The following is a 23,177-nucleotide window of genomic DNA, read 5'->3' as shown; positions in this document are numbered from 1 at the left end:
TGTAGAAGGTAACCCAGTGATAGACTATTATTCCCTTTCTGGGGGGGAGTAGAAAATAGAAATACTCCTAATCACTTCATGCTACAGAAGCCGGGAAAAGCTTCTGCCTGATGGCCTACTTGGCTCATATGCAGTCTGTTTTTTTTTTTAAAAAAAATCTTGAACGGATGCACCTAACAGTTGATTCAAGTAAAATGTTTTGAAAAGGGGTGCAATATCTCTCTCTAGGTATGAGAAAGGGGAACCATGTTCCATGGATAATAGGAGGGTTGAAGAGGGGGGGGGGGGGGTTGGTGGTATAAATCCCATTTTCCCAGCCCAAAATTTTGCCCAAATCCCATTCTCAGCCTACTGTTTTCCCAAATTTTCAAAATCCCAGTCCCAGTTCTATTGTTTTTCTGCCTGTGATTCTCATTCCCAGTGACCCAATTTCCATTTACCCAATGTAAATTTGCCCAAACCCCAATTCCCATTTTACCCCTTTAGGCCCCTCTAACAAATCTGCTCCCTTTAAAGATACAAGTATTTTTTTAATAAATAAAAGGTACAGGGAAACTAAGAGCTGCAACATTTTAATAGCAAAATAATGTCTCATCTACTTATGTACATTATTTTTATAAACTGGAAATATATATATGAATATAATATAAATCAAAAACATATATCAATTTCAAATGCCAAAAAAATAAGTTTAATTTGCATGAAAATATTATATTAACATTTATCTGACATAATTTTTCTGACCCGGTTCAAAAGCATTTCCATTGGAAATGGTGATAGATAAACCACCCATTTATGACCAAGAATTATGTTTCTTATGCAATATTTTCTTCTAAGTATAATATATATAGCTTGTCAACATTAAAAGAAATTGTCTCAATCAATTTCCACCAAAACATCTGTACAAACTAACTTTTGCACTTGGGTCAGAAAGAGTTAGACCTCCACATTTACAATGGATCTAATACAATAAATAAGCAATTTGTCAAATTTTACAGCAGGCATTCACTTAAATGATTAAATCTTCACATCCCAAAAGATGGTCATCTCATTTAATACTTTATATATTTAGTTATCCTAGCTGAATACAAAGCAGTTTGTAGTATTAATTTACTAAATAATAATTTGACTACATAATATTTTCAGGCTGGCATTGTTAATTTGCAAGGTCTTTCATGGAAAGTCCTCAAACTGGTAGCTTGTAAGCTACCTGTAAGCCTGAAGAGTTCATTGAAAGTTTTGATTCGACTCACTAAATTCAAAAAAATACCGTACTTAAAAGAAGAGTCTCTCTGTACATGTCTTAATATAGCCTGATCCTTGGATAGATCTTAAATGGGTTTTGTAAACTTATGGCCCAAACTAAGTCGTTTACAATTACACATTACATTTTCATAAAAAATAACTTCTAGAGGTGAAGAAATGCTGATATTCAGGGCCCACTTAGATACCTAGACTCTAACTCCACAACCTTTATATTCATGATGGGACAAAATTTATTGAAATTATACGATTTCCAAACATTGTCCGACCCCAATTTTTTTTAATTCTGAGGCTCCAAAAATAGTCATAAATTTCTAGATTCATAATCTAAGATTTACCATTTCTTCATCCCTACTTCAGTTTAAACACAAAAAATAGCATACTTACTATTAATAGTTATAACGAAACTATATATATAAGCCCCAAGAGCGATCAACACAAAATTTCCCCTTACAGTCAGTATCAATACATATCACTTAGAGAAGTGATGTGAATAAATAAAACCATCAACCTGGGATCTATCTTATGATGCATCTAATTCTCAAAACCAACATTAAAATAAATGTATGAATACTTGTAAGGAGAATTGATGTTTTGATCTTGGGACTGAACAAGACAATTCTTATTTCACTTGAAGAGTGTTTCATAAGGAAAAAACATTGTTCTCTTTGTAAAGTAACAAAGTTAGTTTAAGTTAGTTTGAAGCATTCTTAAGAGCAATAGATGAATAAATTAAACCAAAAATGCCCGCAACCAGCCCAAATAATACCATAAACATCTCTAAAACTTTGGTATACCACCTTATTTTATTCCATTTCAGTTGCAAATGGAAGAGACAGGGAAAAATTAAAGTAATACAAACTCCAAACAAACTTCCAAATATACCCATGAGGAGCCCAAAATGAGGAACAGCTATGGCGATACCAAGGGTAGAAAAGACCAGGATAGCACGCGTCGCAATTACCCACAGGATATGATAACGCTTGTCCTTGTAGCAGATTGAAAACTTTGGTAATAGAACTATATCTAGAGTACCACTTACAACAAACATATTAAGAGGATAAGAAAAGTACACATTAACAACGACCAGGAATGTTGCTATTTTACTTAAGATGGAAGCATGCAAGGAACTAAGATTTAGGATTACAATGGACTGGGTATTGCTTCCAAAAGTAAGACAACAGAAAAGCCCAACCAAAAATTTTATTGCTGTTACAGAAATAAATGCCCCATGGGTGACCTTTTTGTATTTTTTTGGTTCCTGCATTGAGCCCTCAATCCCAGGAAACACTGTGTGCCCACAGTACGAAAACAAAATAATGCCCAGACTCACGGGAAATGTGTCTAGATTAAAGGAGGGGATGTTCCCCAAAGCCCAGGTGTTTGATTCTCCTAAACAAAATCCTAATAAAATAAAAACTATGATGAATACCGCTAAGACTGCAAGCATACTTAGCCAGGCCAGAATGGACAGTCTCTTGATAAAAACTGTGGGTAGCATGGCTAGCGCGCACACCAAGCACCACTCTTGGATGGACAACACGACCAGGCTTTTGAAGAGGTCCATCATACTGCTACCAAGCACCATCACCATCAGGACACAGCTACAGTAGGACAGACCCACAGTGACGAAATCGACAAGTCGCCCTCCTATTGGTCCCCACACGTCCGCTGCAATCTCGGCATAACTCGACCTTACTCGCTTACGAAGTCGGCTCTTCGGGGAAATTTCGTAGAGGCAGTCGACCAGTAACACTGCTGTGATATCGTCGAAGAATCCCACCACTAGAATGAGGAACAGGGCTGCGAATCCTCCCAGAGCGGTGGCGTAAGGCATCGCTAGAACACTGCTGCTAGCGAGTATCATGTTGATCATGTTCCACAAAGCAAGGATAGTCGTTGCTTGGCCGTCCTCTGATAGCTTTTCGATAAGAGTCATTGTTCCGCTCTTTGACTTCGAGCTTTGGACGCTTCTCCCGGGTATCGAGATCGCAACAGATCGTTGATTCAGAGACCTCGTGATTGATACTACACTAGAATACAACGAGAACTGGAACGAAGGGATGAATAAAGATGCTTGACTTGTCGTGAAAGTTGTCGTGAAACTTTTGCTGTTGTGCGTGTGAAAGCTTGAACCACTTTTCTCAAACATCTCGTTCGACTGAAGTAGAGGAGTGTTTTCATCCGGTTCGAATTCGTCCTCGGCTTCTTCTAGAAGTTGTTCTTCTTCGATTTGTTCTTTCGTCAACGGCATGTCCTCGAGAATTGTTACCAACTCAGGTTCTTTAATCACTGAGCTCGCCACCGGGGCTGGATTCGACGCTGTCAGATTAACAGAAACCATGTTCGTTTCCAAGCTTTCCTTGTCCATTTCTTTCTCTTGTCTTTTCCGAGTCTCGTACGGCTTTTCTTGCGTAAGAACGCAACGAACGGTCTACGTAGAGCAAAAGGGTTTATAGTTTCGACTGAGAATGAAAAGAAATGCGCGGCGTTCATCGGTCTGGTTTGCTCCACGTTAACCACGTCAGACTGGTTTGCCAAGTTTTTGTTTCTCGTTTAATTCAAGTTTCGCGCCTGCATTTTCTCACGTTGTTCCAGTAAAACCCCAAATAATTACGTGTCGAAGTTGATAATGCTTTTTATTCATGCTTTCATAACAAAAGTTTCGTCAGATCGTGTGGAAAAGTTGCAATTTACAATTTACATTCAAAATTGTTGAGATCGAGCTTGCGTGCGCGCCGAAAGGTCACGCAATATTGTAAATGGAACACGTGTTGATTCGAAGTGCAGAGAAAACCCCCAATTAATAAAAACCAGATACCCCATGGCGAATACAAGATTTTGAATTAAATACGTGCCAAAAAGTCGTAGAAATAGTGGAAAACAGAAATTATTACATACCGTTTTAAACATTTCGAAATATTAACAAAATCTTGCAAGAAAGGGGGAGAAAATAATTTTTACCGTCCCATTTGTATTGCGCAAACTACTAAACGCGCCATATTTTTGGCCTGCACCACATTGCGGTATATTCGTGTAAGTGTTCAGCACTGAAGCCGTGCGCAAAGTACAATTGCGTCTGTTATACCTCTTCCTGAAGTACTTTATTTTTTGGTTTTACAAAACAGGTTTTGTTTGGTTTGAACACGAAAAGAGCGCGGGAAGTCACGTCCGTTCAGTTTGACATCACGAATGCGTCACACAAGCCCTTCGGAATGTATTTCCGTTTGTTCTCGCGACGGGGGAGGGGAGGGTGGGTGTGGTAATTAATCCAAGAAAATAAAATAAAACTTTTGACTAGCCGATCAGACATATATTTTGTTCAAAATTACTTGAGTTTTTTATCCTCCACAAAACACCACAAAGGCAAGCTCCTTTCAAAAATAGAGGATATTAAATGGCTCTAATCCACGTACCCCTCTCACCCACATTTTATGAGGATGTTTATACATTTTTCTAAACCAGCCTGTTTTTAACCCTTTAAAACTTAAGTAGAATTTGTTTTGTCTCTAACAGTTAGATTAATTGATATTCAATAGAATCTGGCACAAGTCCATGATTTAAAATGTTATTGCATGTCAAGAAGGAAACTTACTGGCTTAGCTGTAATCTCGATCAAAAAAAAAATTTTAAGATGCTCAAATGTCCGAAATAAGGAAATGATTCTTAAATCACATAATAGTTGGCAGAGTGGTGAAACAAAGTTCTACCGTGGGAAGATGTCTGAAAATTCAAGTTCTGCTATAAAAGGAAATATTGGATGCAAAATACAAAGTTGACCCCTTTTTGTCATGGTACTGATAATTTTTTGCAATTTAAGTTTGACAGAGTGTGACAGAAAACTGTCACCCACTGATTAAAACAGACACTGGTTGTTTGTGAGCCTTTATATTTGTTTTACAAATTTGGATGACAAAGTCGAGATCAGGTCCGTTTTAGGCCATAGCCTTTTGTTCTTGTTTATCCCATCTCGAGGAAGGCATGAAAAGTTGACATGGTTATTTTTATTCCCTCCTCCTACAGTCCCAAACATAAGCACACTCACACTTCCCCATTCAATCATATTTTAAACCAAGTAGATTAAATTGTCTTTATTAGCATGCAAATATGATTTCCACTGATAGTACACAAACATTGTAAACTATGACTGTTCTCTGACTCACATAATTTACTGTATTCAAATTACATAATTGTCTTAATTTTATGTTTAATTTTTAAAATAATTATTCTTGTTTGTTTTATAAAGAAATCTTGCCCACTTTCATATTGCATGAATTGCAGCCTTTTGTTTTCATTTTGAGAAGGCTCTGTTGTTTAATTGTGTGAGTTGGTTTGCTCCAGGGGATTGGTCCAAAAATCTACCCCCAATCTCATGATAGACATGTTAAAAACTTAACAATCAAATATCTTAAGTTTTAGAATTACATACATCAGTCTAAAATGTATACAGGTTAAAAATGGGCCTTTTGATGTTTGCTTGTGATGAGTTACAAGCTACAGATTTGCAAACTACTACTTAATAGAACAAAGGCAGCAGAGCAGGGGGGATAGCTCCCAAAAGAAAATTTGGGGGGCTCATTCCCCAGCGTTTTGGTACGGAAAATATCGCGAGTGCAGCATCTTGTGATTGAGTTCAAATATCTTCAAAACTTTTCTTGGAAGTCTTCGGGAAACTTTGTTTATCTTCAGAAAAGTTTGAAAAACAATCATAAATGTTCGTATGGCCTCTGAACAACAATCGGAGAATCGTCATAAATCTTCGGTCTAAAAACTGCTCAGAAAACAAAACGTTTCTAGAACGGAAAAAAGTTGTTCCAAATAAGAAAACCTGTCGAGTGTTTTTGGGACAGTCTTTAAGCCCCCACGATCCAAAACACTCCACTGATTCATAAATACGAAGATGTTATAGAGTACACAGACTAATCTCAAGGAGCAAAATAAATCTGGTATGCCCATTGAAATTAGATGTCTATTGTACCAGTTTGAAACAAGTAAGCTAATTAGCCATAAGACATTGCTTGTCTGATGAGCTGGTGACTGACTGTTTCAATCTGCTTATTTTAATCATCAAATTTGTGTTAAATGATTATATATGTGATATGTATACCCCAGCTTGCAATTTAACTTGAATGGAAGAGGTTGTAATCTACTTGATCTTGATAACAACAGGTTATCAATTGCCATTAACTAATAAGTTATCAGGTAAACAAAATTATTTTCCAATGATATATACCAGTGGTAAATTTTACTGGTGAGGGTCTTTTATAGGAGGTCGTAAAGTCTGCAAACTAAACTTACCGGTATTTTGTTCTTCCTAAATCACAAATTGCTTTTGTTTTCTCCTAAAGACCAAAACACCATAATTTCCTGACCATTAACTACCAAATAAATGTGAACGAACTTGCACACCAACACTCAAAATTGGCTTAAACCCCCAGAGTATAATAGACCCTCACTGGTGAGTGCTAAATTTAATCAACTGTCAAAACCATGTCGCATGTTTATACAATCTACTGTACAGCAGACAAGCAAAATTCAGATTCAGTAAATTCTTATTTGCCTGCCTCATTTGTATAATGCTACAACAACTTATAAAGCTATAATAATAACAATAATAATAACAATAATATTAATATTAACAATAACAATAATATTTTAATAATAATAATAATAATTATTATAATAATTTATAATAAGATTAAATTTAGATATACAAGAAAAAATGCAAACATTAACAGTTGCTGTCATCTTGGCATCATTGTGCAGTGAAAATAACAGTCATTAGCAACAATATAAAATAAATTAAGAAAACTACAATAATTACTATTCAATAATAATATTATTATTTGATTTTACTGCTAAACTAAAGGCTTCAATTCTGGGAAATTCACTGCCAAATGCTTCAACTATGGAAAAATTCTTAATAATAATAATTTATGAATAATAATAATTTATGAATTTATATTGCGCAAAAGCGCATTACAATATTAAAACTTAAAAATATTAAAATATACTAACTATATACAGGGCTCAAAATAATTTTTGGATACTGACCGGTCATGTTGACCGGCCAAATCAATTTTTGCTCGGTCATGTCTCGTTTTTGACCGGTCAAAATATTGATTATTTACTTTGAAACAATAGCCTATTCTGCCAAAAATTTCGCCTCATAAGCTAAAACACGCGTTGTTAAAGATCGCTAAAAGTGTCATTTTATTATGTTCGCTTTTTGAATTTCCATTTCTTCTGCGTTCTACTCTACATAAAATAAAATGCTATAATGTTATGTTACTCTGCATAGTTTTACATTAGTTAACGACTTATGGGTGGAGGCGATCTTGGTTGTAAGCACTTTACTGGTCTTTATTACCGAACAGTAAATACTAGTTATGCAACGCTTTCGAGTGGTATACTATGGAATATCCCACGAGTCACTTGTATTTTCTCGGTATACACACGAGCCTTTAGGCGAGTGTGTATGCCAAGAAAATACAAGTGACAAGTGGGATATCCCATAGTATACCACGAGAAAGTGTTGCGTAACTATTTTATACCATGCCATAGAAAATACGCTTACTAAATTTCGTCGAGAATACAGTCGCAGCGCACTATGGGAAGGTTGGGTTGAATACCGTCGAATATACAACGGCTTTCCTGTATTCTGATTGGCTGTATTTTCTATGGCATGGTATAAATAGTAATAGGACATATGCCCATGCTACAAGTGAGATAACTTTGCCTTTGCTCGGACTCGTTGTTCATCGAGCTTCCTATAAGATGCCCTAAGACTAGTTAATAGTTCTCTTTCTTCAAGACTGCCAAGAGATTAGAAAGAAAGCCTACGTCACTTCGCATTTCGTTTGAATCTGTAGACGCCGGACGCGGAGACCATTATTTTTTTTTGTACAGTACGAGCAAACGTTTACCGGGACTCTCTTTGACAATTAAGTAGCACCACGTCTTAGGTGGTCAAATTGTCAGCACACATGGGGACATGTTCAGTTGTGAAATAGGCGCAATTTAAAGAAACTTTGCTGACATAGCATTCAAAGCGTGTTTAATGATTTTATTATTTTCTCATGGTCTTGCTGGTGAAATACACGCTACGAACTCGTACTTTCTAAAGGTGCATATAGTTTTTTAAATCCTCTAACGAGTGCTGTTTTTCTCGGCCCGCCTGACAATTGAAACTGTAATTGCGTACGCGTGTTTTATAGCAGACGTTGATTGATGCCATGTTCATTGTTGTCTGTTTAGCGTATTTACAGACGTGGATGTTTCCTGGTTTATTTAAGCAAACCGCTAACAAATCCGAAGAGCGTGACCGCCTCATCTGTATTCTACAAATTTGTGACTGCAAGCTGCTATGATATTTTATGATTTTACTGTAAAATTGCAAGAAATACTGCAAATAAATTTTTTTGTGTGTGTTATTCATTTGAAAGCTGTGTACATGACCGGTCAAAATGACCGCCGAACCAAAATTTTGTCCGGACAAATCGTCATTTTGGCCGGACATTGTCCGTTGACCGACCGTTATTTTGAGCCCTGATATACATTACAATATTAAAACATAAAATTATTAAAATAAACTAACTATATTCACATTATTGACTAGATCTAAAAGTTAAAAAAAAGCTAATTTAAAAAGATATGTTTTAAGACGAGATTTAAAACTAAAAATAGAACTAATATTACGAAGGCTAGCTGGAAGCGCATTCCAAAGTGTAGGCGCACTGACACTGAAAGATCTGTCACCAAAAGACTTTTTCATTTTCCCTTCTGGGTGCACTAAAAGCGTACCTGAATTTATAGAGCGCAGTGAATAGCGTGCGTGCCTCCTTACCTTAATTAAGTTACAAATATAAGTTGGAGCCATGCCATTAAGAGCCTTAAAAGTTAAAAGTAAAATTTTAAAATGAATTCTATATATCTAACAGGTAACCAGTGTAGTTCTTGTAAAACAGGTGTGATGTGGTCATATTTACAACTTGAAGTAAGCAGCCTAGCCGCGGCGTTTTGCACTCTCTGCAATTTAGCAATCTCGCAGTCCGGTAGCCCATAAAGAAGTCTGTTAAGAATATATGAAGTATTGGCAGAGTAACAATAATCTTAATTAACACCAAGCATAAAATTTTACCAATAAATGGGTTTTGACACTGGAGTTCAGTCCCTTTTAAAGGACTAGTCTCACCAACTTGGCTATGTAGCCATGTGCTATTGATTTGAAGTGACTTGATTCTTTTAAAACAGTAACAAATGGCCACAACGTCAAATAGGAGAAACTGGGCCTTAAACATGCACCCGGCACGTTAAGGTTAACCAACAATTTTACTAAAATGTACGAAAAGAGTCCACAAGAGCCTTCCCTGAATACACAAAACCAAGACCACCAGCAAGAAATCCAAAGATAATAAGAATAATCTCGCCTGTGATGTGATACCAGCGGAGAAACTTCCATCGCAGCTTTAGATGGGCTATACATGGAAATCCAAAGGACAGACATGTCCCAGTGAAGCTGCCAACAAACCCCATCAGGAGACCAAAGTGCGGCACAACAAGGGCGATAAACAGTGCTAAGGTTACCAGTATTGTCCTTGTCAGCAACAACCAATACCAGTGATGTTTTGTTCCTTTCTGCAAATGTGGAAAATAAGGGGCAAGAGTGTTGTCAAATGTTTCCACCACAACAAACAGCGGAAGAGGGAACGAGAAAAAAACATTTAACGCAACAAGGGCTGTTGCTGCGGTGTTGAATGCTACATCCCCTGCCAGATTCACGGTGAACACTTGATCTGTAAGAAGGCCGAATGTCAACACAGCAAACGTGCCAAATAGTGCTTTCACGATAGCTGAGATGAAAAATGAGATATGCATCATCTTGTTGAAGTTCTTGGGTTCTCTCATGCTGCCTTCAATGCCTGGAAAAACTGCATGAGCACAGTAACTGAACGTAACAATGCCAAACCCGACAGGAAATGTGCTAATGTTGAAGGAAGGAATATTATCCACTGACCACTGATCATAGTGTACAAAACAGTATGCTACCATGACAACCAGGGCAGACATGAGGGAAAACACAGCCAGCATGCTCATCCAGGCAATAAGTGACAGTCTTGTGATGAAGACACTTGGGAGCACGGCCACGGCACAGATGACGGCCCATTCGTTCAAGGTGAGCGGAATGTACTTGTTTGTAATCTGAGAGAACATGGTGGTTAAAAGGACCAGATACAGGACTGCTGCGGCATACAGTTCTATTGTCTGGACAACACTAACTACCTTGCCTCCAATGCCTGGCCACACGGCTTCACCTACATCAGGATATGAGTTGCGAACTCTCTTTCTCAGCTTGCTGCGGGGAGAGATTTCGTACAAACAGTCGACCAGAAGTATTCCAGTAACGTCACAGAACATTGCCACGATAAAGATACAGAGGACCGCTGCCACCCCTCCCTCCCGAACAGCATAAGGCACCCCAAGGATACCCATGCCTTGGATCAGATTGGTGACATTCCAGCCAGCCAAGACAGCAGAAGCTTGTCTATCCAGACACTCTTTCTCCACTAAGGACACTGTAAAATGGGACACGGTAAACGAACGGAATCGTTTAAAATTTGTGTTCCACGCCGAAGAAGGCGATACCGGCTCGTCGGGATCTACCGTGCGTACGAGAGGAGTTCTTTCAGTAGATTGTGATTGTTTATTCCTGTCCACAATTCGAAGTTCGAAGCTTGCCTCCTTCTTGGTTTCAGTGTCACTGTTTCTTGGGGTCAGTGAATTCGACAGGGCAAGCTGTAAATCAGGTTCACTGTATTCAAGTTCGTCCGCCATGCCAACCGTTCAATTGTGCTGAAACGCTGTTTAGGATCGTTCAAAGTCGGACAGATCACGCAGCAGGACACCCTCTTGTCTAGAATACCACTGTTGCCAGACGTGATTTGGCAAAACAAAAGAAAGCAAGACAAGAAAATAAACTACAACTGCGCTTCTTTTCTAATTCTCCGGTGGAAAACAATCAAGTTTACGCAGTCACCCCCTCTCAAGCTTTTGCGTGAAATCTCACATTTGATTGGTTAAACAGGTCGAAGTCCCGCCTTCGAATAGACGGCGAAATAATATGCACAGCAAAAAGCACGTGTATTATAGAGAATCTTGTGCAGGACGTGGAAAGCCTGGCAAAGTAGAGACTAAATAGTTCGAAAATAAACTAATTTTGATAATTTCCATGCCTGGTTATCCACATTTGTCCACGTTTTTTTGTCCAATACGCTCGCGAAAAATTCGCTTTGTACAGCCGTCAGGGCCTGTCACGGTCATGTCACGCTCTTGTGACGGTCCAGTCTGAAATCTCGAATATAATTGGTTGGGCTTGCAGTGATTTCCGTAAAAGGAGTGTGAAAAGACACAAACAAAATCACATGTGATACAAGCGAAGATCATACTAGTATCAATTGTGTCTTGTTTTGGGACATAAAAATACAGAAAGGCTAACGGATTTGCATATTGTACCAATTTGAAAAGCTGTCTGGACCCGCGCTGAACTTGTTAACGAAGAACTCAGAAGGAGAGCACTGACTAGTGGAGAATAAAGAAAAATGGACAGTGGATCTGCAGCCTCAGCTCTGTCCACAAGTCCCCCGAACAATGATAGCGAAGGGATACCATTACACAAGCCATCGCTGCGGACCGTTGACGAAGACTCGCCTCTGTTGTTCGCTCCAACTGACGATCATGGGAGCTTGAGGAAGTCAAGCTTTGCAGAGAGCGTGCGGAAACTGCGAGGTGCAACAATGACTGTGTCGATCCTGGAGAAACCGTCAGACGATCGCCATGCGTCTGCTTGGCTAGCGGGCTGGAATGTCACTAATCTTATCCAAGGCACAGGTATCCTCGGTGTACCGTATGCAGTCATGATGGGAGGCTGGGCTTCTGTAGCTGTCATTGCTATAGTCGCCGGCATATGCTGCTACACTGGGAAGCTTCTGGTTGAATGCCTGTACGAGGAGTCCAAACGGACGGGTCAGCGCAAACGAGTTCACGTCAACTACCCGGAGGTCGGTGAAGCGGCGTGGCCAGGCTGGGGAAACAGAATAGTCAGCGTCGTGCAAGTGTGCGAGATGTTCGGTGGTGTTATCATGTATATTGTGCTGCTTGCTACCGTATTCAACGACATCTTGTACGGGTTGACGCCTCTGGATATCTATCAGTGGGCCATCGTGTGCGCTTATGTTGCGTTACCAGGAATCTTCATCACGCGCGTGTCAGTGATCGCTTGGATCAGCATGATCTCTGTGTTTGCGCTGTTGTCCAGCATCGCCACCATCATCATCTACTGCATCACAGAGTACAAGGACATGTCCCTCTCCAAGATTCCTCCCTTCGACCCTGAGAAGTTCCCCATCGGTTTTGGCATCATTGTGTTCAGCTACTGCGCGCACGCTGTATTCCCTGGTGTGGAGGGGAGCATGAGGGAACCCAAACAATTCCCCATGATGATGAACCTTGCATTTGGTTTGGCTGCCGTGGTGAAAGTCCTGCTTGGTCTGTTGTCAGTGCTGAGGTTTGGCAACCAAACAGAACAAGTCATCACAGTCAACATGAGCATCAGTCCAATCTTCAACATTGTCGCCACTGTCCTGGTAGTGACCAACGTGTTCCTGGCCTTCCCGATTTGCATGTTTGTCGTTTTAGAAACATGGGACGCTAAGGTTCTTCCATATTTTCCACATCTAAGCAAGGATGGCAAATACCACTGGTTCTGGTTGCTGCTGACCCGAGTCATGCTTCTCACATTCGCCTTGTTCCTGGCCATCATTGTGCCGCACTTTGGTCTGTTAATGGGTCTGGTCGGTAGTTTCACTGGTACTTGCCTTTCTTTTGTTTTCCCTTGTGTATTTCACATGATCTTGAAATGGAATAAGACTCCATGGTACAGCATTCTGTTCAAGATCGTGGTAATCATGTTTGGTTTAGTGTGTGGTGGGTTCGGACTGGTGTTTTCTGGAAGAGAGCTTGGAAAAGCCTTCTCTTTTGGTTAAACTGTTAGACATACAGTAGTATCATGATTTTCTCAAACCTCCACTGGAAATGAAAATTGGTTCGAGAAATCTTGATTTTGAGTAATCAAGGGTAAAATGCAATGTTTGACTGAGTGAATTAAGCAATATATAAAGGGAAAGCAAATTTTTGGTTCAAGTTGTCATGCAGGAGGTTCAAAAATGATGGGTTTGAGAAATCTTGATTTCACTGTATGTTTTAACTGTTAGATATATTGTTTCAAAGGCAAATATTAAACAATGAGTCGATGAATGGGTGTATGAAAAATGTAATTATTGTCATAAGTTTTTATCTTTACTTGAGTAAAATAATATTTATCTAAATAGAATAAAATGGTGTGTGTTCCACATTCCCAGGACATCTCTTTCCTGATAATTTCTTAGATGGTGCAGGTCGCTGATGGACCATCTAAGAATCATGCTAGATGTCTCTGGGCAAGATAAAGAAAGGCTTTGGGTTTGAACTTGTGGATTATATCATGGTTTTATGTTTTATACGGGCACCTGATTTAAATGTTGCAATATTTTGTTGGGGCAAAAGTAGAGTGTAGTCTATAAATTATAAATATTTGTGATATAGATCATCTTGAAAATTCTGAGCATTTTCCAGATTTTGCCAATATTGTGTGGTGCCATGGTCCAAATATTTTCTCAGTGTCCTGATGTATAATTTTCAAGTTTCCTGGTTAATTTTGAAGTGTGTCATGCCAGCAAAAGTTTTCTGTAGACCAGACAGGGTGTTACCAGTAAACGTGGGGGTGTTATATTTAACTAACACTGTATACAACAGTGGAGTGGTAGCAGCTTAGGACTGAAAAGAATCAATAGTGTATTTAGCAGCTCTTGTAAGCCTGTAATTCTACTGGTCCTCTAGTGTGGCAGTTGCTATTTTTTGGGGGGAGTGTTCCTGCTGTTGGTTCTATTGTTTTCTTGACCAAAAACCTTTAATGAGGCCCTGCCAGGGGGGGGATCCCGTGTCGCTTGTCTAAATTTTAAAATGTACCGTGTCGCTGTTCTATCGAGTTTTTATCGCACTTGCCGTTGCTGTCAGTAGTTGAATTGAAGGAAAAATTCTTGTCATTGTCGGAATTTAAGTTTTTCCAAAAGGGTTGTCGTTTGTCACGATTTTATTTTATGTGCTGTTACTACTATCTGGGCCGTGTCGCTTGTTGGAATTTACCCTGGCAGGGCCTCTTAAATCTTAAATGTATGGGTGTGTAACATTGGTGGTGTCTAAGTTAGTGACTGTTGCTTATGGTAAATGTTATTGATAAAATCAATGGTGATTGCTATTGCATCAATTTTAAAACTTGAGTACCAACAAGCACAAAATGATTGACACTGAAGTGACAGTATTGGTAACAAATTAACAATTTGTAGTTAATTTTGCTAATGCAATCAAATATTTTGAAATGTAGGTGACACACAACCCTAACCCAGAGTCACTAGGTTATTTTCTGGGCACAAGTTATTTGTACTAGCATGATAGTGATAAAATCAGTGATGAAAGTTTCAAAATTTCGCAAATAAAATGCTTATTTTAATAAAAAAATAAACAAATTTCTCTACTTTTGTGTTTTTTGTGTTCTTTTTGGCTTGATGGCCCATAACTGTCCACAGCCTGCTCATCGATCCAAAAAAACACGAAAAAATAGAGGGCTGTGGACAGTCTAGATGGCCCATTGCAATAAGCTTCCCCACCAGCTGTTCCTGGGAATAAGAACCTGAGACGGTCAATGGATGAAACCATGGGACTCAAGAAAAGTAAGTTGCTATTGAGACAAATCAATCTTTTGGTCAAAATAATTTTACAGCACTTGTAAAGTTTATTTAAGAAATTCACTTTTTAGAATTGAAGCCAATTTTAGGGTCACCTGTCACACAACACTTCTTGAAGCGTTGTGTGACGTCTTTGATTTTTTGGAAGCTCCGAGGGAACGCATCATTTTGTTGAAAAGATAAGAATATTGTCGTTCAAATGTACTGTTCTGATGAACACAAGTCAATGACCCTGCCTCCTTTAATTATATTACTCGCTGGTAAACAATGAACGATTGTACACAATTAATTGGCTCTGTGATTGGCTAGCAGGCTAGTCCTGGTGACTCCTGGGAAAACAAAACACGTGCAAAATATACAAAGTGCGTTCCAAATTTACATCACAAAACGTTTGTATTCGAACGGCAAAAGAGCAAGAGAATTACAAGTACGTGTTTACTTCTCGATGCGATTACTGTTTACAGAAAACTACACGTGCTGAACAACCTGAAAACACAGTCGAACATTGTGAACGGAAACAAGCAACATGGCTGAAAACAACGCTCTGCTTGCAACCCCGACCCCAACAATAAGACGACCCGCTGAAGAAATCGCTATGGGTGCATCCAAGCCCACTGTTGTACCATTGGGAGAGAAATCGCCGTTGATTCAAGGCGAGCCTGAAGTTGGAAAAAGCTTTCTTGGGATGAGCTTGTCGAGAATGGCTCTGTCGCGAAGTTTGATGCGATTGCGTTCTGCAACAATGACCATGTCCTTGATCGAAAAACCCTCGGACGATCGCAGAGCTTCTGCGTTTCTCGCTGGCTGGAATGTGACGAATCTTATCCAAGGGACAGGGATTTTGGGCATTCCGTACGCCGTGAAGCTCGGTGGGTGGGCTGCCGTCGTTTCTATTATCGTATGCGGATTTCTTTGTTGTTACACGGGCAAGTTGTTAATTGAATGTCTGTATGAGGACTCCAAGCGCACGGGACAAAGGAAAAGGGTCAGGGTCAATTACCCGGATGTTGGCGAAGCCTTTTGGCCCGGATGGGGGAACAGGATCGTCAGCATTGTGCAGGTGTGTGAGATGTCTGGAATAGCTGTCACATACATTGTACTACTGGCTACCATCTTCCTCGACTTGTTTCAAACCAAAACATCCATGAATGTTTACGAATGGTCAGTTGTCGTGGGCTGTTTCGTCCTTCCTGGAATCTTTATTACAAGAGTGTCGATCATCGCCTGGATCAGCATGATTTCGGTTTTCTCTCTGTTCTCTGGAGTCCTGACCATCATAATCTACTGTGTTACGCAGTATGACAAGATGAGCGTCCACAACATGCCAGGTTTCCAACTGAACTCTTTTCTAATCGGTTTTGGCATCATTGTGTTCAGCTTCACAGCACATGCTGTGTTCCCAGGGGTGGAAGGAAGCATGCGGCATCCAGAACAGTATCCTATGATGTTGAACCTTGCATTTGCAAACTCAACGATTACAAAAGTTATTTTGGGCCTTATGGGTGTGTTTCGATATGGACAGGAGCTGGACCAGGCCATAACCATCAATATCAAAACCAGTCCTGTCTTTTACATTCTGTCCAACACCTTTGTGGTGGCCAATGTTGTCCTTGCATTTCCCCTTGTCATGTTCGTCGTATTGGAGACCTGGGACAGCAAAATGCTTCCTCACTTTCCTCACCTGTCCAAAGAGTCTAGTTTCCACTGGTTTTGGTTGATTCTAACTCGGCCATTGCTCCTTACTTTTGGCATCTTTCTGGCAATCACTGTTCCTCATTTTGGTCTAGTTATGGGCCTGCTCGGCAGCTTAACAGGGACCAGTTTGTGTTTCATATTTCCTTGCGTTTTCCATCTCAAGCTGAAGTGGAAGAAGCTGAACTGGTTCCAAGTGGTGTGCAGAGTTGTCGTCACAGTGTTTGGTGTTGGCTGTGGAGCCCTTGGAGTGGTGTTTTCTGCTATTGAACTGGTCAATGCATCCAACTGAATAAATAAATGTAGATAAAATAAGATATATTCCTTAGCAGCACCAAGTTGGGCAGATAATTCCTTAATTACTCTGACTTCTGAAAGTGTGTTCACAAACTGCAATTTACAACAGGGCCATACCTAGGATTTTTTGTCTGTGGGGGCAAACTCGGCTAAACTCAGCTGCGGGAGCAAACTCCAACATAGCCACAAGAAATAGCCCAGCAAAATCAAACACTATGTTAAAATTAAGTTTTCCTGGCAGGGGCAACTGCCCCCCCCCCCCCCTCAACTAGGTAGGGCCCTGTACAATCATGGTGAAGATCATTTAACAATAATTTTACTGGATTGGAAGGATAAATGGAAATGTTTTAAAAACCAAAGGAATTTTTGGGGCCAAAAGCACGAAGCCTGTATAAATATTGTAAAATAATAAATTATTCATCTTGTTAATCCAAGGCTTGTATATTATTTACCTTTTTACTCAAAAGTGTTCACCAAAGCACAAATTTTACAACTTTAAAAGAAAAAAATTCAGTATAGGGCAGCGTTTTAAAAAATACTCCTATTATGCAAAAGTACTACATACTCAATAGCCTTCATAGGTATAATTTAAATGGTCACATGCTAACTTTTATCCACATAGTTTTTAACCTGTGTAGCATAACAAATGTAGTGAGTACTACATGAAAGTACCACTCACTAGCGTTTGTCCACACATTTTGATGCAATTGGTTTTTAAACCAATTTAAACATTGAATAAATAAGTTAAGGATAGATATTTAGTTGACCATGTAATTTATTTAATAACCACAGTATCCAGATTGATGTGTTAGTGGCATGTTACACGTAAACAGAATTTCATGAATAAGTAGTTTTTTCAAAAAACCTGTTTTCTGGCAGGCTATATATTCAAGCGTACATCACTTAGCTGCAAATTTATTGCAATATTAAAGTATTCATCTCAACTGTAACAATGTTTTGTTTATGTTTTCATTGTCATTGTTTTTTCAAAATTTCCCAGTTTAAGTGAAACTGCTATTCCCCCTTATGGCCTGGTCACCAAAACAGAGAACTTCTTTCTTGTGTTAAAATGGAGAATTTGAAAACCAAGAGAAAATAAGGGGGCAGAGAGGCCTAGGGACACTGAGGCCGGTGGTCAGGATATCAAAAAGTCATTCAAGTTATTTTTAGATCTGCGGACGTTCACGAAAGCGTAGTTCCAGTTCTAGTGAAATCAATAAACCATGCCAGCGTGACATTTGTTTTATCGACTAATGAACATTCAGCATGGGATAGTCTCTCTTTGTCCCCTTATTTTCTCTTGACAAACCCTGGCACCTTGCCCTGGAGACTACAACTCCCCAAATAATAATTTTTTCATCTTTAATCTAAATTCTGTCAAAAAATTACGAAGCTTCTTGAAAAGTTTCCTACGAAACAAGCTCTTTGTTTATGTACGGTAGCTTTGATGTGCAGTGAAAAGCGCAACAATTAGTCGCCTAACGTTTACTCGCGTAAACAAAGCTCGACCTTGCTCGTCCGTTTCTTGACCAAAAAGCCTGCCAGAACCATCAATTTGTAGCAGAAATGTTTCTTTTTCTGTAGGAAAGCTTCGGTAGACGAAAATAACCGACGAATGTATTTTTTGGCCGGAAACTGGTACCGGTGTCACAGCGGATTTTGTCCCCCCGCCGATTTTGTCCCCCCGGACCAAATCCGCTAGCGGATATTGTCCCCCCGGACAATATCCGCTAGCCGATATTGTCCCCCCTTCGCCGAATTTGTCCCCCCCCTCAACAATTGTTATTTAAGCTTTGTTTCCCTCTTACTCAATAAACTTTCCATTTGCAAACTTTTTTGCAACGTTCCCTCGAATGACAACACAGAACGTGTTATAATTCTGCCATATTTATTATAGTAAATATAGTCACTTCTTATAATAGCGATGCAATTTTGCGTTCTATGCTGGTCTCTAAGTTATTTCAGAAATTTACTATAATTCATTGCAAAGCTTGTCGTAAACAAAAGACCTGACTAAACACAGCGTCTAACTACGGTTCCTGTTAGCAATGAATCGAAAACGTTAATCTTAAGCTTGTTTGAGTTGCGGCTTTAATAATCGCTCTAATATGATTTTTTCAAAAATTACTCTCTCAGTCTTAAGCAACGTCGACATGAAACAAATTCTAAATTCTTACTTTTAATTACGCCTTAATATGAACAAAAGCAGTTGCAACTAACGGTAACCCAAACTCTTAGGTGATCTCCGTTCTATCCTTATTTTACGGCTTAATATAGATAAACTAACGGTACTTAATCTTAGAAAATCGTGATCTCCGTTCTATTCTTATTTTACCGCTTAATAAAAATAAACTAACGGTAGTTAATCTTAGAAAATCGTGATTTCCGGTCTGTTCCTATTTTACGGCTTAATATAGATAAACTAACGGTACTTATTTCAGAAAATCGTGATCTCCGTTCTGTTCCTATTTTACAATTTAACGCGTTTATTGTCTGGTGGTCTGCATACGCGACAAAGCCACTCGCCCTCTGGGGCAGTCTCGAGTCCTTCGCAAGCAAGGTGGAGCCATTCGTCACACAATTCACATTGAATCATGTCGTCCCAACATTCTGGTCTTGAACATGAACAGAACAGTCTTATGTCACAGTTTTGTCTTTTGCTGAATCTTGGTGTTGCTTTGTCCCGCGGGAAAGGTTCAAAGTGACCCCTTTCTAGACACTTCACTAAATGCTCGCGCATTTTTCCTTGTTCAAAAGAGACGTCCGAAGGGTTGTTTCCAGCGGCTAGCTCGTAAGCGAAAGCGATGGCAAACAGGCCACAGTCCACCCCTCCTCGTTGGACCTGCGCAGGAGGAAGCTCCACAGCAAGAGTGCTACCTGTTGCCAAGTTCTTATAGCATTCGGCTAGCTGAACTTCCATTGATGACGTGAGCCGTTTGGAGGAGGAGCTATCGTACACTCTCAGGTGTCCATCGATGGATGTGGAACAGACCCAATGATTCTTGCCCGTATGGTGGATTTGGATCGATTCTTCGGCAATAGTGGAGAATGACGTTTGTGACAGAACTGTGTCTTGCCAGCCGCCAGTGTTCGGGAATTGTTTCATTAGAATATTCTGCGCTTGATTGATGACGTTGTCGTCGAGGCGATGGTTGCCAATGATCGTTTCACGATCCTTTCCTGGAAGATTAGCTTTAAGAGACGTAACTGGCTTTCGTGCGGTGTTCTTTGCAACTTTTTCGGCGGTAGATTCGGCAGGCTTCTCTGCAGAGGTACTCTCCTTTGGCTGTGAGTGTACAGGCTGATAATACACTTTCAATCTTGAGCTGTTGTATGATGTTTTTAGTTCGGTTCCGTCCTGGTTTCGTAGCCTGTATAGACCTTTTGGGAGGACCTTACTGATGCTGTAGGGACCTGACCACGGCTGCTGTAGTTTTCCTCCTTTTCTTGCCTCGTTACGCATGTTCCGGAGCAGCACGACATCACCCTCCTTGAATTTCAGTGGTTGGTGTTTTGCATCGTACGACTTCTTTTGCCGCTCTTGTGCTTTGTTGATGTTCTGCATCGCCTTAGCCTTAACTTGGTTGCGAACGTTCATCATAATGCGGACTTTCTCATCAAAGTCAGAGGATGCATCTTCATCGGTACCAGAGAGTGAATCGCTATCAGTGCTGCTGGGCTTTGACTTAATTGCCATCTCGATTGGTAAGACAGGTGCACGGCCAAACATCAACTCGAACGGCGTGAATTTCGTGGAGTCGTTTTTGCTGGTTCGATAGGCGAACAGAATGGACTTGATGTGCACGTCCCAGTCATTTTGGTTTTCGTTTACAAACTTCACTAGGGCTCTTGTAAGTGTCTGGTTCATTCTTTCGTCAAGGCCATTTGATTGAGGGTGGTAGGCCGAGCTAATCCTATGGTCAGTGCCACACAAGTTAAACAGCTCCTCGTTAACCCGGTTAACGAATTCCCGACCCTGGTCAGACATCACTATTTCTGCTACTCCGTATCTGGTTATCAGGTCGTACAGGAAATCCGCCACACCTACAGGGCCAATGAATATTTTTAAAACAATTAGCCTAGGAGCCCGATTTGTTTTCAGTGAGGGATTTTTTGTAGTCAGTGTCTTGCTACAATTTGACGCAACGTTTTTTAGTATAACCCCAGTGCGACGCGCCTTACCGTGGCCACCCAACAAACTTTTTCACAAGTGTCATCTTGTAATATTTTACATTTTCACTGCGTGTTGTTGATAAATCGATGTAACTATATCTATTTGATAAATAATATTGTGAGTGCGCACTTGTAGAAAAGTTTGTTGGGTGGCCAGGGTAACGCGCGTCGCACTGTAAAGACTCATTAAACACAGAATATCGCTAAAATAGAATTTTTTAAGTGTTTGATTTATCAAGGAATTATTTACGAAACAGACGCACTTCTACTCACGCTTTATCTCTGAAACGAAGTCGTTGACTCCTACTTTTTTGGCATTTCTGACCAATTCTGACACAAGTAATTCAGTAGCTTTTCGCAGTAAAAATTTTAAAAGAATCTAACGCGCAAACTAGTGTCCGTAAAACACTCCTTCCGATACGTAATGTTACTGCGTTTAATTGACGTTTCTTTGAAATAGCTAAGTTAAGTCAAATACTGATCAGTACCTTTCTTGATTTTTACATGTACTAAATAAGTCGATGCATAGGTTTCCGCTGAATATTCAAGCAATAAAGGCAACAAATTAAGTTAACAAAAAGACCTCATAGCATGAAACACACCTATCGAAATTTCAGTTCTCAAGCTTACCCCGCGCAAGAAAAATGGTTTAAATGGTTCAATTACAGTGTACGAAACGTTACTGTGCCATGAGTAGATTTTTGGTAATAAAATTTTGCGCAGTTATTGCTCAAACCTTAAGCGGACTTAAAATATATATTCCATAGTAGCTTTAAAGGTTTCCCCCCATTATGAGTTCGCTACAATTAGTTTACGTCCAGGTTTTATTTTTTTTTTTTTTCGTATTTATTATTTCGGCTTTGTCGAGCCGTTGAATAACAAAATTACTCTAGTAAACTTGAAAGGAGCGAACTCAAGATAGTGCAAACAGTTTTCATAAACATCTTTTTTTTTTCTTAAGTGACTTTTAAATCAACTACTTTGAAATCATTTTCAATGAATATATTTCACCCTATGAAAGACAAAGCTAACATCGGAAATCGCTTACCTTCTGCCGATTTGCTTTCAAGAGGAGCTGCCTCTGGCCACTTGCTAAAATAACAGGTACAGGTGATAAGGCACTTGTTGCCACGGGACGTCTCGGGTAGGGGTCCCACAAGATCAATGCCAATTCGATGCCATACAGTGTCCTGTACTGCAATGGGATGGAGCTGGGCTGACGGCTTGTTGAATTTGTTCGAAGTACGCTGGCAAACATCACAATGCTTGACTGTTTCATCGCAGTCTTCGCTTACTCCAGTCCAGTAATAGCGGGATGTAACCTGAGAGAAGGACAAGAGCATAAAAGTTATTAACAGATAAATTAAACTAAATAAATAAACATAATTTTCAACACAATATCAAAATTCTAGACAAGCATCATTGCATGGATGAATTTTGTACAAACCTTTTCTCGTGTCTTGTCACGGCCAAAGTGCCCGGCAAGTTTGTCATAATGACAAGCTTTCAGGATTTTCTCTTGCTCGTCTGTGTTGTGGACCCATCTCTTTGGTTGGCTGTTCTTTTTACCAACAAAAAACAACGCACCATCGTCCAAGACGAAGTTTTGCGCTTTTCTACGTATAATCCGTTTTTGGTCTTTAGTAAAATCATCGGGATACTGGTTATCGCGAAGATAGTAGAATACTTCATTGTACGCTTTCGTTTCCGCCATGGCTCACAGTAAGGAAGCACGAGACAAATGTTAATTTTAGCAGAAATAGTGACCCTTTTTATACATAACGCAAACAATAGATGCAGTCCAGATAAAACTGTTTGTTGTAGGCGGAGCTGAAACTTCATTGTGAAGGACGTATTAACAATAACACAATCGCTATCACACGTTCCACTAACGCCTCGCTCAGTTATTCAGAA

General features: G+C 39.7%; 5 protein-coding genes across 5 annotated transcripts in view; 3 read left to right on the top strand and 2 right to left on the bottom strand.

The window, feature by feature from the left end:
- LOC144659813 (vesicular inhibitory amino acid transporter-like) overlaps positions 1-23,177 on the top strand; it is a 77,346-nt gene that overhangs the window by 46,786 nt on the left and 7,383 nt on the right. The gene's annotated exons all lie outside the window — the stretch shown is intronic.
- Positions 567-4,712, bottom strand: LOC144660342 (vesicular inhibitory amino acid transporter-like). The gene is made up of 2 exons (XM_078520949.1): positions 892-4,712; positions 567-829 (listed from the first exon to the last, which is right to left on the bottom strand). Exon 1 carries the CDS (start codon positions 3,632-3,634, stop codon positions 1,958-1,960), a length of 1,677 nt encoding a protein of 558 aa, XP_078377075.1. The 5' UTR covers positions 3,635-4,712; the 3' UTR covers positions 567-829; positions 892-1,957.
- LOC144659810 (vesicular inhibitory amino acid transporter-like) lies at positions 9,373-11,718 on the bottom strand. Its single transcript, XM_078520333.1, has one exon. It carries the CDS (start codon positions 11,095-11,097, stop codon positions 9,598-9,600), a length of 1,500 nt encoding a protein of 499 aa, XP_078376459.1. The 5' UTR covers positions 11,098-11,718; the 3' UTR covers positions 9,373-9,597.
- On the top strand, positions 11,719-14,893 carry LOC144659815 (vesicular inhibitory amino acid transporter-like). The gene has a single exon (XM_078520338.1). It carries the CDS (start codon positions 11,862-11,864, stop codon positions 13,302-13,304), a length of 1,443 nt encoding a protein of 480 aa, XP_078376464.1. The 5' UTR covers positions 11,719-11,861; the 3' UTR covers positions 13,305-14,893.
- LOC144659812 (vesicular inhibitory amino acid transporter-like) lies at positions 15,466-17,982 on the top strand. Its single transcript, XM_078520335.1, has one exon. It carries the CDS (start codon positions 15,628-15,630, stop codon positions 17,083-17,085), a length of 1,458 nt encoding a protein of 485 aa, XP_078376461.1. The 5' UTR covers positions 15,466-15,627; the 3' UTR covers positions 17,086-17,982.

Source organism: Oculina patagonica, chromosome 7, assembly GCF_052425735.1.
Source record: "Oculina patagonica isolate OP01 chromosome 7, crgOcupat, whole genome shotgun sequence".
Taxonomy (NCBI): domain Eukaryota; kingdom Metazoa; phylum Cnidaria; class Anthozoa; order Scleractinia; family Oculinidae; genus Oculina; species Oculina patagonica.
Note: the sequence above shows the minus strand (reverse complement) of the source record. Positions and strands in the feature narration are given on the sequence as shown.